General features: G+C 40.5%; 1 protein-coding gene across 3 annotated transcripts in view; it reads left to right on the top strand.

Annotated features, from left to right (window-relative positions):
• PAX3 (paired box 3) overlaps window positions 1-5,853 on the top strand; it is a 104,328-nt gene extending 98,475 nt beyond the window's left edge. For all 3 annotated transcript variants that reach the window (XM_069727661.1, XM_069727659.1, XM_069727660.1), the window contains exons 8-9: window positions 2,755-3,001; window positions 3,671-5,853. In XM_069727661.1, coding sequence (XP_069583762.1) covers window positions 2,755-3,001; window positions 3,671-3,705 — 282 coding nt within the window. In that variant the 3' untranslated portion in view covers window positions 3,706-5,853. The remainder of the gene's footprint in view (window positions 1-2,754; window positions 3,002-3,670) is intronic.
• Window positions 5,854-16,356: the final 10,503 nt, after the last annotated feature.

Below are 16,356 nucleotides of genomic sequence, written 5' to 3'. Positions count from 1 at the left end.
ATGTCCGTGTGAACATGACTAAGGAATTCACAGCCATTCTGCGCAGTGGGAATAGCACAGAGCAGGTGGCACCATTTTTCTTACAACCGGGCCTGCATCTGTTTCCCATCACAATAGAGAAGGGCCCGGGACATCTTCAGGACAACGTGTCCGGCTTCCTGTGGAGAAGGCTTCTGTAAATTACACGCTACACATGTGTGAGGGTCAAACATGGCTAGAACGCATAAAGTTAATGTTAACCCCTCTCATGCTGGATTGTACACGTCAGAAAAGGTAGAAATAATGCAATGTACATGAAAAAGAATGGGGGTAGGAATTAAAATTTACACCCATAGGTCACACACAGAAGTTTTAGGGCCCAATTTAATATGACTGGCGTTTTTTGATGAATTAAGACAAATTCATTAAGAGGCATATGAGTTAGGTGCATCTTATAGCTGCTGCGCACCTTTTGCCAGAAATGTCACTAATATTTCTTTCATTATTTACAACACTAAATTGTAGTAAATTTTGATAAATTTGATGGATGGAGTTCACTGTCCCACTCGATCACGACACACTTTAGAAATGCTGGCTGGGGCTGGTGTAAAAGTGATAAAAAATTTTGCGCAACTCTGATTTGTGAAAAAATGCTGCAACATTTCAATTGTTTTGTTTTTTTTTACCCCAGAATACTCGCAAAAACCACTTGGTGAATGTGGTCCTTTGCCTTTTTAGTTCTAAGCCAAGATTGATAAATGGAAAGAGTAAAGCCAGTCCCTAACCCGACAGTGGCATGGTTATAACATCAGCCCCCTATTGACATTTTGGGGTACGTTTTAAAAATATCCCCTCACAGAAAAATCTTATTTTTGGCCATCCTAGTAAAATATTCAATGTGTTTATTTACTTGACATATTTTTAAACAATTGCTAGGTTCTTACGTCTAATCCTATATAGTAGAAATGGATTCTTTAAATTAATAGTAAAATGAATATGCAATTAATATTCTTGGAACGTAATGACTAATTACAGTAACGTCACCTTAAGGACTATACTGTAAAGCATTGTTACTTGGTGTATTCTTCCGAATCGTTGCTCTTCGATTCGAGATTTTGGAATTCCTAATCGTTGCTCTTAGATTGGAGATGTTGGAATAATGTAGAATTATTAGAAAAGGTCCTTTGTATTGGGTTGAACTCTACAGCATAATCTAAGTGGAGCATTTTAGTGTGGACTTACCGTTAGATGCCATTTTTAACTGTTTGGTCTCCATGTGGTTCTGCTTTAAGGGACCATTGTTGAGATGTGTTGGCCTATTATATGGTTTGCAATGGGATCCTTATTACATTATACATGTCTTTAGGAAAATATATTCACTATTAACTCAGTTACGGATGCTGGCAATTTTGAGCAAGTCTGATAGCTTTCAAGTGTGTGAGATATTTTTTTTTGAGGTCTGCCTCTGCAAACACTGCTGCCTGACTCCTTACTGTGGAAACGAGAGCTTCTCTGGAACCGGAAACAAAACTATACTTGCTAGTTTAGTAAAAGGGATTAGATCGAGGTGACTGTGCCCTTCCCTTAGTTCTGTGTTTAGGCGAAAAGGTCAAGACAAAAAAAATACAGGGGTCCTTGGGCCTGGGGCTACTTCCCTTTTTTAGCTTTCAAACAGACATAAGCAGGAAAATCAAATTATTGGGATGCTAATTCAGTGCAGGTAGATTCATGGAACACTGGAGTTCATTGCAAGAGGAACGGGAGGAATAGGTTTTTTTGTGTGAATTGCTCTGGGTTCATTCTGCGTGCCTTAATATCTTAGAAGGTTTATTGATCCACCAACAACACTTTTTGTCAAAGATCGCGTAGACTTCCATATCTGATTTAGGTATTCACACCATTTTCTTTAGACTGCCTATGAGAATACCAGTGCCACCCATTTAGGCTATATTCACATGTTCAGTAATCATCCTTTGGAACGGATCCAGCAGCAATTCAGTAACAAAAAAGTTGTGCAGATACAACTTTTTTGTCCAGCTAAAAAAAAATGATTTCAACTGGATCTGTTTTTTTTTAATTAATGTTGAAGTCTATATAAAATGGATCAGTTAATTAGACATCAGTTTTTTTTTTCATTTGAAAATAATCAGTTTTTTTGCTTACTGGATCAGTTTCAAATGAAAGAGAACCTGATTGTTATTTAATGGATCCGTTTTATGTAGACCTCAATGGTGTTTTTGGGCCCAACCAACTTTTTTGTTAACGGATTGCTGCTGGATCCATTCTAACGGATAATTACTGGACATGTGAACGTTGGGACCATGTTGAGGTATACATTCACTATAAATGATATGTGGTCAAAAGGAACTCAAGAGTGGGATTACTAAGTGTCCATAAACCCTCAATTGGCTAACATGACCTTCATGACCCTCAATAAAACATGCATACTCGGTTAACCAACCTTTGTCAATGGCTTATAATACCATCGATGTTGGGGAAAGTCTAGAGGTTCTCTATATAAAATAATTTCCACGCAGATTTTTCTCAAACGTATATGTGGACACTTACAATATCGCTGGGAGTTAGAACATAGATTATTATGTGAATAATTTTGTATGATTACTGTAATATGTCTGTATTAGATTTTACATACAATAGTTGCTATATATTATTGTATATATTTAGATGTTAGTGAACCATACGCTATGTGTATTATACATACATAATATCATGTGTGGAAATAAAGCATACTAAAATGGCTGTTGTTTCTCGCAGGTAATGGGTCTCCTTACTAATCATGGAGGTGTACCTCACCAACCTCAGTCTGACTATGCCTTATCACCGTTAACCGGGGGTCTTGAACCTAGCACTGCAGTGTCAGCAAGCTGCAGTCAGAGACTAGAACACATGAAGACATTGGATAGTCTATCAACATCTCAGTCATATTGCCCCCCAACCTATAGCACATCAGGATACAGCATGGAGCCTGTAACGGGATATCAATACAGCCAGTATGGACAGAGTAAGTATACTTAATAAATCAGTAATCTGTGCCATATAGCCAGGCCTTTACTCAATAAATGCTCAGAAGCAGGAAGTCTTTAGCAATCTTCAGCATCAAATATGGAAGGTCACAGATTATCTCCTAAGCTTGAAGTATAGTTTAACTGTTTCCATTCATGCAGGGGACCCGATCCCTTGCAATGAGCTGACGTTTTCCTATCAGATAAAGCACAAAACAAGAAACATTGTGGCTTCCAACAGAAGGTTGATGACTCTCCCTTTCTCACTGAGTCTCTTTTGTCTCCGGTGCCCGTTGATTGTTCTCTGAAAAACATCTGTTGCATAATTATTTGCTTAAGTGATGTCAAAGACATCTTGAGGTGATTACATGCCGAGACATGAGACCTGACCGCCATTAGGTAAAACAGAAGGTTTTGCCCGACATGCAGTAACCACGGGCATGCCCCATATTAAAAACACATGTCTTTAATCAAGTCAGTTCAAGAGTCATTAAAGTATATGATCACATATTCTGAAGAGTTTGTCAAACTTGTCCCGGGAATAAAAATATTAGCCTTATTCTTTGATTTCCCAGTATTACATGTGACAGTGTCAACCTATGGTTCAGGCTGGCTCTTTAAGTGAATTGGTCTTAAGTCTTCTAAACATCTCTCTCTATTTCCTACAGGTGCCTTTCATTATCTGAAGCCAGATATTGCATAGAGTGACTGTCTCTCCGATGGTGTTAAGACCGGACATTTGGGCAAGATCGATATTCTCATCAATGAGCAGCACCAACTGGAGCTTGACTGCAAGAACAATAAATAGATGATAAAGACTTCTTTTATGCAGTGAAGTGGATAATGAAAGATATTATATTTCAGCTGGATGTTTAGGGCAAAATAGTACATCCTACCGTTCTTCTAGAATGACTTATCTAAAAACAGAGCAACTGTTCCAAGCATGGAAGCCACAAGTGTACGACTCAACTAAGCTCCACTTTGGAAGTCAGAACTTTTCCCGGGTTCTACAAGAAATTGAAGAGAGAATATTTTTTTATGTTGGACCCTGGTTAGTAACAAAGTGATGAGACAGCTGTAAGTGTGAAACCTTTCTGTGTCAGACCAAACCTCATAAAAAGCACAGAGCAGGGAATGTAGAGGTTTTCGTGCCTCTTGTGGTCGGTCATGGTGATTTGACTGTATAGATAACATTCCATATTACAATTACAAGCTTGGTCATCCACCTGTTATTTAGGGTTGACGTAAATAGACAAACAATGCCGAATGTTTATTAAGACTTTACTAGGATTAACACCCAGCATTTAAGAACTGGCAAATACATTTGGCGTGAGAAATAAACAACAGAGAGGGGAACGCCCAGCGCCAAATTGTGACTGAAAGACATTGATTTCATGGCTGTCAATCAACGTGCAATAACATACCTCACTTCAGCATCCCTTTCATGTCTTGCAAATGCAATGGGATTGTATTTTTCTGCAAGTTTATTCAGTTTCAAAGACATTTCTGAAGCTTGATTTGACATTTTCTACATGAAAGCCACTCTTTCTATTTTATAATACAGTAAAAAGGCATTCCACCATTATGTCTGTTGTATGTTTCTATAAGACTATGCCGCTTGTGGATTCTTTCTTCTTACGTGTTTGATTCGGAAACCCAACATGTCTTTGCCAGGATTTTTTAGGCAAGGATTGATGGTAATTTTAGAATCCATAGGGGGGCCATTGCTTGATTTATATTGGATTAGTTTAAGTAATTATATAAAATAGTAACATCAGGTCAAAGTCTAAGCGCCAGCTAATTGTGATCATTGGAATAATTAGAAACTTAAGTAAACATTTTCAGTTTTAAACCTTAAAAGATAATGACTACCATATAAATTAATTTGAAATAATCTGCTCCCTTTAAACAGAGGAGAAAACTATCTGAGACCTGAACTATCTTTTCTCTAAGGCCGGGGTCACACTTGCGAGTGCAATGTGAGAAATTTGCGCGAGTCTCTCACCTCAATACCCAGCACTGCTGCCGGCACTCAGTACCGGAGTGTGCGGTTGCATGCATTTCTACGTAGCTGAACGCTATGGTCCCGAGAGCCGGCGGCAGTGCTGGGTATTGATGCGCGAGTTTCTCGCATTGCACTTGCAAGTGTGACACTGGCCTAAATTGGGCAATCTGTTATACCTAGTGGAGGACATGAGATGAGGTGCATGACACAGGAATTCCAAAGACACCAAAGAAAGAATTATTGTGCCATGAAGCACATTCTTTAGTAAGCATAACACAGTCTATCAGTCTTGCCTTTGGAGTGTTTCTTAAAGAATTCAATTTACAGTGTCCCGGACTTTTCCTTTATGCCTCATTTGAGGGGCAACAAAAGCCTGTTCTAAAATTCAAAAGTATGCTGCATTTATCAGGAATTAGTCAATAAAGAATCCGTATATGACAGATCTACTTTTTGAAAAACAAACAAAACAAAAAAACATGGCGCAGTTATTGATCTGCGTTCAGTGCTGGATGAGAAGGCAAAAGAAAGGGTTACTCAGTTGTCTTATATTGATAATGTACAAAAAATGATGTTAGATGGTTGAAAATTTACAATCTTATTTATTTCTTCGCTTTCTTGACAAGTGAAGCGAGGTAGAGCACAAAATACATTCCTTTAAGAATGTTGGGTAATTCATTAGGGATCTAGTTAGGTTAGTGATGAGATCACGCTTTCGTCTTAGAGGTGATGGAAGAAGTTAAATTTTATCTGTGTGTAGTCGGGATTTCCGGCAACAGATGCTGCAATATGTTTCATGTAATAAAGTGCAGTAAATATTTACTATTTATAATAAAACCATTATAAATACATGAGATGTAAGATTGTTTTCTTCATGACTGAGTGTGGCTGTGTCAATATGCATTGATGTGTACGGGATGAATCGTGTTTCCAGGTATGCCACCTTTCCAATAACTCCTGTACTACTGTTACCACTTCAGCCGTTAAATGAAAATACCATAATGACCATAATTGGCTGCCAACTAAGGGACCTGGCATTTATTTGAGAGGAAGAATGGCACATATGGGTTCATTAGAAGAAACCGACCTCCTAGATCTCTTGGATACTCTATACAGCTGTGGGCACAAAAATAATTGTTGGGGCTTCTTTTTAATTTCACTAACCTGATGAAAACTTTCTTGACTGCTTTGTATAGCCTCAGTTTTGTACAAGATCAATATATCTAAATTACAGCACACTGGATACAGAATTAGGCATTTTTTATACTTAATTTTATTATTGAACATATTATAAAAGAACTCCAGTGCTGTCGGTACTTCCAAAAGACTAATAAACAAGAAACCTGAAAATTTAAAATAGTAAAAAGTGGGGTTTCGTCTTTCTAAGGAGAATATCTACAGTGGGGAAAAAAGTATTTAGTTAGCCACTAATTGTGCAAGTTCTCCCACTTAAAAAGATGTGAGAGGCCTGTAATTGACATCATAGGTAGACCACAACTATGAAAGTCAAAATGAGAAAACAAATCCAGGAAATCACCTTGTCTGATTTGGCAAGATTAATTTTGCAAATTATGATGGAGAATAAGTATTTGGTCACCTAAAAGTTGAAGTAGCAAGCTGGGTGACAGTTAGGAAGCGGGGTAGAGGGAAGAGTGCCAGGGAGGCTAGTCCTTATCTGGAACACCCCAATAAGTTTGCTAAGTTGGCAGATGAGGGGGGTGCCAGTACAGGCGTAGCACTACTGCAGCCAGGCATGTCCTCTGAAAGCCGGAGGAGTCACTGCTCCAGTAAGGAGGGAAATAGGAGAGCAGGGCAGGTCAGACAGGTGCTGGTAGTGGGCGACTCAATTATTAGGGGAACAGATAGGGCAATCTGTCACAAAGACAGGGATCGTCGAATGGTGTGCTGCCTTCCTGGCGCTCGAGTCCGACACATCGCTGATCGGGTGGACAGATTATTGGGAGGGGCTGGTGAGGACCCAGCGGTCATGGTGCACATTGGTACAAATGACAAAGTTAGAGGTAGGTGGAAGGTCCTTAAAGATGATTTCAGGGAATTAGGCTGCAAGCTAAAAGCAAGGACCTCCAACGTGGTATTTTACGAAATACTGCCTGTACCACGTGCCACGCCAGAGAGGCAACGGGAGATTAGGGAGGTTAATAAGTGGCTCAAGAATTGGTGTAGGAAGGAGGGGTTTGGGTTCCTGCAGAACTGGGCCGACTTCTCAGTTGGCTACAGGCTCTACGCTAGGGACGGGCTGCACCTCAATGGGGAGGGTGCAGCTGTATTGGGGGAGAAAATGGCTAGAAGGTTGGAGGAGTGTTTAAACTAGGAATTGGGGGGGAGGGTATTCATTTTATAGGAGGGGAAGATAGTGCAGATAGAGACCTGGGCACAAATAAGGAAGTTGGGGGTGGCGGTGGCATGGGGGTTGGGGTTAGAACAGTTAATAGTTTAAGAAAGAATAGAGGTGCAGAGAGATACATAAAATGTATGTATACTAATGCCAGAAGCCTCGCCAACAAAATGGACGAATTAGAACTAATGTTGTTGGAGCATAATTATGACATGGTGGGGATATCTGAGACATAGCTGGATGAGAGCCATGACTGGGCTGTTAACTTGCAGGGCTATAGCCTGTTCAGAAATGACCGTACAGATAAGCGAGGGGGTGGGGTGTGTCTATATGTAAAATCGTCCTTAAAACCCATCCTGCGTGATAATATAGGTGAATTTAATGAAAATGTAGAATCCCTGTGGGTGGAGATAAGGGGAGGGGGAAAAATAATAAATTACTGATAGGGGTTTGTTATAAATCTCCAAAAATAATGGAAGCGATGGAGAATATCCTCGTAACGCAAATAGATGACGCTGCGACTCAAGGAGAAGTCATTATTATGGGGGACTTCAACTACCCTGAAATAGGTTGGGGCAGCAAAGGTAATCGGTTTTTGACAACTATGAGAGACAATTACCTTTCACAACTGGTTCAGGACCCAACAAGAAGGGGGGCACTGCTAGACCTAATATTAACCAACAGGCCAGACCACATATCAAATATAAGGGTTGGGGGTCACTTGGGTAATAGCGATCACAAAATAATAAGTTTTCATGTATCCTTTAAAAAGATGGGTAATAGAGGGGTTACAAGGACACTAAACTTCAGGAGGGCAAATTTCCAACAGATGAGAGAGGATCTTGGTGCAATTAACTGGGACGATATCCTGAGACACAAAAATACACAAATAAAATGGGAGACATTTATTAGCATCCTGGATAGGACCTGTGCACAGTATATACCGTACGGGAATAAACATACTAGAAATTGGAGGAAACCAATATGGCTAAATAGAGCTGTAAGGGGCGCAATAAGTGACAAAAAGAAAGCATTTAGAGAATTAAAGGAAGTAGGTAGTGAGGAGGCATTAAATAAATACAAAAAATTAAATAAATTCTGTAAAAAGCAAATCAAGGCAGCAAAGATTGAGACAGAGAGACTCATTGCCAGAGAGAGTAAAAATAATCCTAAAATATTCTTTAACTACATAAATAGTAAAAAAAACTAAAAAATGATAGTGTTGGCCCCCTTAAAAATAGTCTGGGTGAAATGGTGGATGAGGATGAGGAAAAAGCCAATATGCTAAATGACTTTTTTTCATCAGTATTTACACAAGAAAATCCCATGGCAGACAAAATTACTAGTGATAAAAATTCCCCATTAAATGTCACCTGCTTAACTCAGCAGGAAGTGCGGCGGCGTCTAAAAATCACTAAAATTGACAAATCTCCGGGCCCGGATGGGATACACCCTAGAGTACTGCAGGAATTAAGTACAGTCATCGATAGACCATTATTTTTAATCTTTAAAGACTCCATAATAACAGGGTCTGTACCACAGGACTGGTGTATAGCAAATGTGGTGCCAATATTCAAAAAGGGGACAAAAACTGAACTCGGAAATTATAGGCCAGTAAGCTTAACCTCTACTGTGGGTAAAATCCTGGAGGGCTTTCTAAGGGATGCTATACTGGAGTATCTGAAGAGGAATAACCTACTGACCCAGTATCAGCACGGGTTTACTAGGGACCGTTCATGTCAGACTAATCTGATCAGTTTCTATGAAGAGGTAAGTTCCGGATTGGACCAAGGGAACCCAGTGGATGTAGTGTATATGGACTTTTCAATAGCTTTTGATACGGTGCCACACAAAAGGTTGATACATAAAATGAGAATAATGGGGATAGGGGAAAATATGTGTAAGTGGGTTGAGAGCTGGCTCAGGGATAGGAAACAAAGGGTGTTTATTAATGTAGCACACTCGGACTGGGTAGCGGTTAGCAGTGGGGTACCACAGGGGTCAGAATTGGGCCCTCTTCTTTTTAACATATTTATTAATGACCTTGTAGGTCAGAGTAGAATTTCAATATTTGCAGATGACACTAAACTCTGCAGGGTAATCAATACAGAGGAGGACAATTTTATATTACAGGATGATTTATGTAAACTAGAAGCTTGGGCTGATAAATGGCAAATGAGCTTTAATGGGGATAAATGTAAGGTCATGCACTTGGGTAGAAGAAATAAGATGTATAATTATGTGCTTAATTCTAAAACTCTGGGCAAAACCGTCAATGAAAGAGACCTGGGTGTATGGGTGGATGACAAACTCATATTCAGTGGCCAGTGTCAGGCAGCTGCTACAAAGGCAAATAAAATAATGGGATGCATTAAAAGAGGCATAGATGCTCATGAGGAGAACATAATTTTACCTCTATACAAGTCACTAGTTCGACCACACTTAGAATACTGTGCACAGTTCTGGTCTCCGGTGTATAAGAAAGACATAGCTGAACTAGAGCGGGTGCAGAGAAGAGCGACCAAGGTTATTAGAGGACTGGGGGGTCTGCAATACCAAGATAGGTTATTACACTTGGGGCTATTTAGTTTGGAAAAACGAAGACTAAGGGGTGATCTTATGTTAATGTATAAATATATGAGGGGACAGTACAGGGACCTTTCTGATGATCTTTTTAATCATAGACCTGAGACAGGGACAAGGGGGGCATCCTCTACGTCTGGAGGAAAGAAGGTTTAAGCATAATAACAGACGTGGAATCTTTACTGTAAGAGCAGTGAGACTATGGAACTCTCTGCCATATGATTTTGTAATGAGTGATTCATTACTTAAATTTAAGAGGGGACTGGATACCTTTCTGGAACAGTATAATGTTACAGGGTATATACACTACATACCTTGATAGGGCGTTGATCCAGGGAACTAGTCTGATTGCCGTATGGGGAGTCGGGAAGGAATTTTTTTCCCCAATGTGGTGCTTACTCTTTGCCACATGGTTTTTTTTTGCCTTCCTCTGGATCAACATGCTAGGGCATATTAGGTTAGGCTATGGGTTGAACTAGATGGACTTATAGTCTTCCTTCAACCTTAATAACTATGTAACTATGTAACTATGTAAAACATGCATGATTACTGGCTTTCACAGACCAGTAACTTCTTCTTTAAGATGTTTCTCTGTCCTCCACTCATTACCTGTAGTTATGGCACCTGTTTGAACTTGTTATCAGTATAAAAGACACCTGTCCACAACCTCAAACAGTCACACTCCAAACTCCACTATGGTGAAGACCAAAGAGCTGTCGATGTACTCCAGAAACAAAATTGTAGCACTGCACCAGGCTGGGAAGACTGAATCTGAATAGGCAAACAGTTTGGTGTGATGAAATCAACTGTGGGAGCAATAATAAGAAAATGAAAGACATACAAGACCATTGATAATCTCCCTCGATCTGGGGCTTCACGCAAGATCTCACCCCGTGAGGTCAAAATGATCACAAGAACGGTGATCAAAATTCACAAAACCACATGGGGGGACCTAGTGAATGACCTGCATAGAGCTGGGACCACCGTAACAAAGGTTACCATCAGTAACACACTACGCTACCAGGGACTCAGATCCTGCAGTGCCAGATGTGTCCCTCTGCTTAAGCCAGTACATGTCCGGGTCCATTTGAAGTTTGCTAGAGAGCATTTTGATTATCCAGAAGAGTATTGGGAGAATGTCATATGGGCTGATGTAACCAAAGTAGAACTGTTTGGAACAAACAAAACTCATCATGTTTGAAGGAGATAGAATGCTGAATTGCATCCAAAGAACACCATACCTATTGTGAAGCATGGGGGTGGCAATATCATGCTTAGGGACTGTTTCTCTGCAAAGGGACTGGGATGACTGATCCGTGTACATGAAAGAATGATAGGGGCCATGTATCATGAGGATTTTGAGTGCAAACTTCCTTCCATCAGCTAGGGCATTGAAAATGAACATGGGTGGGTCTTTCAGCATGATAATGATCCCAAGCACACTGCCAGGACAATGAAGGAGTGGCTTCTTACGAAGCATATGAAGCCAGTCTCTAGATGTCAGCCCCATAGAAAACTTGTGGAGGGAGTTGAAAGTCCATGTTGCCCAGTGACAGGCCCAAAACATCACTGCTCTAGGAGATCTGCATGCAGGAATGGGCCAACATACCACCAACAGTGTGTGCCAACCTTGTGAAGACTTGCAGAAAACGTTTGACCTCTGTCATTGCAAACAAAGGATATATAACAAAATATTGAGATGAACTTTTGTTGATGATAAAATTTTTATTTTCCACCATAATTTGCTAAATAAATCTTACCAAACCAGACAAGGGGGTTTTCTGGATTTGTTTTCTCATTTTAACTCTCATAGTTGTGGTCTACCTATAATGTTAATTACAGGCCTCTGTCATCTTTTTAAGTGGGAGAACTTGCACAATTGGTGGCTGACTAAATACTTTTTTCACCACTGTATAGTGTATAATGTACAGGTAGTACTGTGATCACCAGTGACATTATACACAAGAACACTATATATATGTACAGTGTATAGTGTCAGTGTACAGGTAATACACTGACTCACCAGTGACGTCTCTAGCTGAAGTCCTTCATCTTTGCTTTTCTTTTTCATGCAGTGCAGACTGCCATCATTTCTTCCAGCCAGCACTCATCTCTGCATAAAATAACACATAGTTATCTAGATCACTGCTTCCAGAGCACATCTCCCACCTTTTCCCTTTTCTTCTACATTACACAGCTGAATACCGACGTGGGCCCACCATTAATTTATAATAAGTTATTATGCAATCCACCATTCGAAATATAAATTATAATCCACCACTGCGCCCCCACCAACTATAAATAGCCATTTTCCCCACCTAATAAATGCTGTATTTTTCGGACTATAAGACGCACCTAGGTTTTAGAGAAGGATATTAGGAAAAAAAAAACTGTAGAAAAAAATCTGGTCAATTCGGTACTTAAGATCACCTATAGTGGTAAATATGGTCCCCTCATCCCCATCCTGGTATGCATGGCCATCATCCCCATCCTGGTATGCCTGACCCCATCCTTATTCTGGTATGATTGGCCCCATCCAAGTCCTGGTATGCATGGTCCCATTCTTATTCTGATATGATTGATTGGCCTCATCCTGTTCCTGGTATGATTAATTGGCCCCATCCCATTCCTGGTATGATTGATTGGCCCCATCCTGTTCCTGGTATGATTGATTGGCCCCACCAGTTCCTGGTATGATTGATTGGCCTCATCCAGTTCCTGGTATGATTGATTGGCCCCATCCAGATCCTGGTAAGATTGAGTGGCCCCATCCCCTTGCTGGTATGATTGGCCCCATCCCAGTCCTAGTATCCATGGCCCTATCAGAAAAGATTAGAAAAACAAACCTTTATTCTGAATACTCATATCTCTTAAATATTGGCACACGTGACCGCCGGCAGCAGCAGGAAGCAGGCGGCTGACAGTGCGTGCTACTAAAGAGGAATGGATACTCACCGCGATCTCTGTTGAACACCCGGTGAGTATTCTGGCAGCTGTGCTCTGCTTGTAAGCAGCGCATGATGTCGCTGCCATGCGCTGCTTACAAGCATTAAGCAACTGCTGACACCAGAGCAGGACGCTGCGACTGCGAGGGAGAGGAGGAATGTAAGAGAAATGGTTTGTTTTTTAAAATCTTTTCTGATGGTGTTATGGAAATTTGGTTTGGATAAATCTATCCCTGTGTGTGCTGCGGCCGTTCCCAATAAGACTGAGTATTTTGAGCGCTCATCAAGAATGGACTGTACACCATTGTGACAGAAAAACATTCCATCAATAGAGAGAAGCACATTGCTAAGGAGAGTAAAACTAATCCCAAACTGTTCTTCAACTATATCAATAGTAAAAGAATAAAAACTGAAAATGTAGGCCCCTTAAAAAATAGTGAGGAAAGAATGGTTGTAGATGACGAGGAAAAAGCTAACATATTAAACACCTTCTTCTCCACGGTATTCACGGTGGAAAATGAAATGCTAGGTGAAATCCCAAGAAACAATGAAAACCCTATATTAAGGGTCACCAATCTAACCCAAGAAGAGGTGCGAAACCGGCTAAATAAGATTAAAATAGATAAATCTCCGGGTCCGGATGGCATACACCCACGAGTACTAAGAGAACTAAGTAATGTAATAGATAAACCATTATTTCTTATTTTTAGTGACTCTATAGAGACAGGGTCTGTTCCGCAGGACTGGCGCATAGCAAATGTGGTGCCAATATTCAAAAAGGGCTCTAAAAGTGAACCTGGAAATTATAGGCCAGTAAGTCTAACCTCTATTGTTGGTAAAATATTTGAAGGGTTTCTGAGGGATGTTATTCTGGATTATCTCAATGAGAATAACTGTTTAACTCCATATCAGCATGGGTTTATGAGAAATCGCTCCTGTCAAACCAATCTAATCAGTTTTTATGAAGAGGTAAGCTATAGACTGGACCACGGTGAGTCATTGGACGTGGTATATCTCGATTTTTCCAAAGCGTTTGATACCGTGCCGCACAAGAGGTTGGTACACAAAATGAGAATGCTTGGTCTGGGGGAAAATGTGTGTAAATGGGTTAGTAACTGGCTTAGTGATAGAAAGCAGAGGGTGGTTATAAATGGTATAGTCTCTAACTGGGTCGCTGTGACCAGTGGGGTACCGCAGGGGTCAGTATTGGGACCTGTTCTCTTCAACATATTCATTAATGATCTGGTAGAAGGTTTACACAGTAAAATATCGATATTTGCAGATGATACAAAACTATGTAAAGCAGTTAATACAAGAGAAGATAGTATTCTGCTACAGATGGATCTGGATAAGTTGGAAACTTGGGCTGAAAGGTGGCAGATGAGGTTTAACAATGATAAATGTAAGGTTATACACATGGGAAGAGGGAATCAATATCACCATTACACACTGAACGGGAAACCACTGGGTAAATCTGACAGGGAGAAGGACTTGGGGATCCTAGTTAATGATAAACTTACCTGGAGCAGCCAGTGCCAGGCAGCAGCTGCCAAGGCAAACAGGATCATGGGGTGCATTAAAAGAGGTCTGGATACACATGATGAGAGCATTATACTGCCTCTGTACAAATCCCTAGTTAGACCGCACATGGAGTACTGTGTCCAGTTTTGGGCACCGGTGCTCAGGAAGGATATAATGGAACTAGAGAGAGTACAAAGGAGGGCAACAAAATTAATAAAGGGGATGGGAGAACTACAATACCCAGATAGATTAGCGAAATTAGGATTATTTAGTCTAGAAAAAAGACGACTGAGGGGCGATCTAATAACCATGTATAAGTATATAAGGGGACAATACAAATATCTCGCTGAGGATCTGTTTATACCAAGGAAGGTGACGGGCACAAGGGGGCATTCTTTGCGTCTGGAGGAGAGAAGGTTTTTCCACCAACATAGAAGAGGATTCTTTACTGTTAGGGCAGTGAGAATCTGGAATTGCTTGCCTGAGGAGGTGGTGATGGCGAACTCAGTCGAGGGGTTCAAGAGAGGCCTGGATGTCTTCCTGGAGCAGAACAATATTGTATCATACAATTATTAGGTTCTGTAGAAGGACGTAGATCTGGGTATTTATTATGATGGAATATAGGCTGAACTGGATGGACAAATGTCTTTTTTCGGCCTTACTAACTATGTTACTATGTTACTATGTAATACCGATGATTTATTGTACATACATAGTTTTATAATCGTATATAGAAGGGAGGTGGTTAGGGGTGGTTAGTTAATTACCATATTGTCTAGCTCCTCTGTTATTGGTTATCTATATATACAGAATATTGTGATTAATGCACATAAGAATGCTGATTAAGCAACTACAATGTAGCTCTCTGCATCTTTCTGCATCTAGGACAAAGTTGAGACATCTGATCATCACTTAATACATCTGGTGCTGTTCCGCTTTCTCCTGGAAATCACCGAACAGTCTGTCTGACTTATATCAGTTTATGTCAGCCATTTTAAGCAATTGATTATAGTGTATATATGATTATAAAGGAGTATACATGCAAGCGAGATCTACATGATATATATATATATACATATATATATATATGTATATATATATATCCATCACAATCATACCAGCAAGGGGATGGGGCCAATCAATCATACTAGGATTCCAGGAAGAAATGAATATTCATTGCCCTCCATGCCCATGGGCGTGGAATGCAGTGCATATTCATTTCTCTTTAGCAGTGAGGCCAGGAGTTAGCCGTAGCCACCAGCTCCTGGCTCTGTGACCCGCTGCTCCTCCGATACCGCTCCCAACCACAGCCAGAGCCAATATATCTGGACTATAAGACGCATCCCCCATTTTCCTCCACATTTTGGGAGGAAAAAAGTGCATCTAAAAGTCCAAAAAATATGGTATATACATTAATTAGCCCCTGTACTCTTTCCCCCAAATCATTAACAGTCGCTGCATCCTCAACGCCCCCCACAATGTGCCTCCTGTTATGATACGGTGACCTTGGAGCAGCATGAAAACTTTCACTGGAGTAGGTGGTCACTATACTGACCGCAATCCTGATCTTAATACCGCAACTGGAAGTAGCCATGGAGTGTACCTAACAATCCTAGACACCTCGTCACAGCCGGAGGACTAAATACCCCTAAAGATGGAAATAGGAATACTATCTTGCCTCAGAGCAGAACCCCAAAGGATAGACAGCCCCCCACAAATATTGGCGGTGAGTCAGAGAGGAAAAACATACACAGGCAGAAAAACAGGATTTAGCACACGAGGCCACTCTAGCTAAAATAGGACAGGATAGGACAGAGTTCTGTGCGGTCAGTATTAAAACCCTTCAAAAATATCCACAGCAGAATATACAAAAACTTCCTCCATCTAATTAAAGACGTAGGAGCGTAAATCTGCAACTCCAGCGAATCCTACATTCAGAGCAGGAAT

This window comes from Ranitomeya imitator, chromosome 5 (genome assembly GCF_032444005.1).
Source record: "Ranitomeya imitator isolate aRanImi1 chromosome 5, aRanImi1.pri, whole genome shotgun sequence".
In the NCBI taxonomy this organism is placed as follows: Eukaryota; Metazoa; Chordata; class Amphibia; order Anura; family Dendrobatidae; genus Ranitomeya; species Ranitomeya imitator.
The sequence above is the reverse complement of the archived record's forward strand: the minus strand, read 5'-3'. Positions and strand labels throughout refer to the sequence as shown.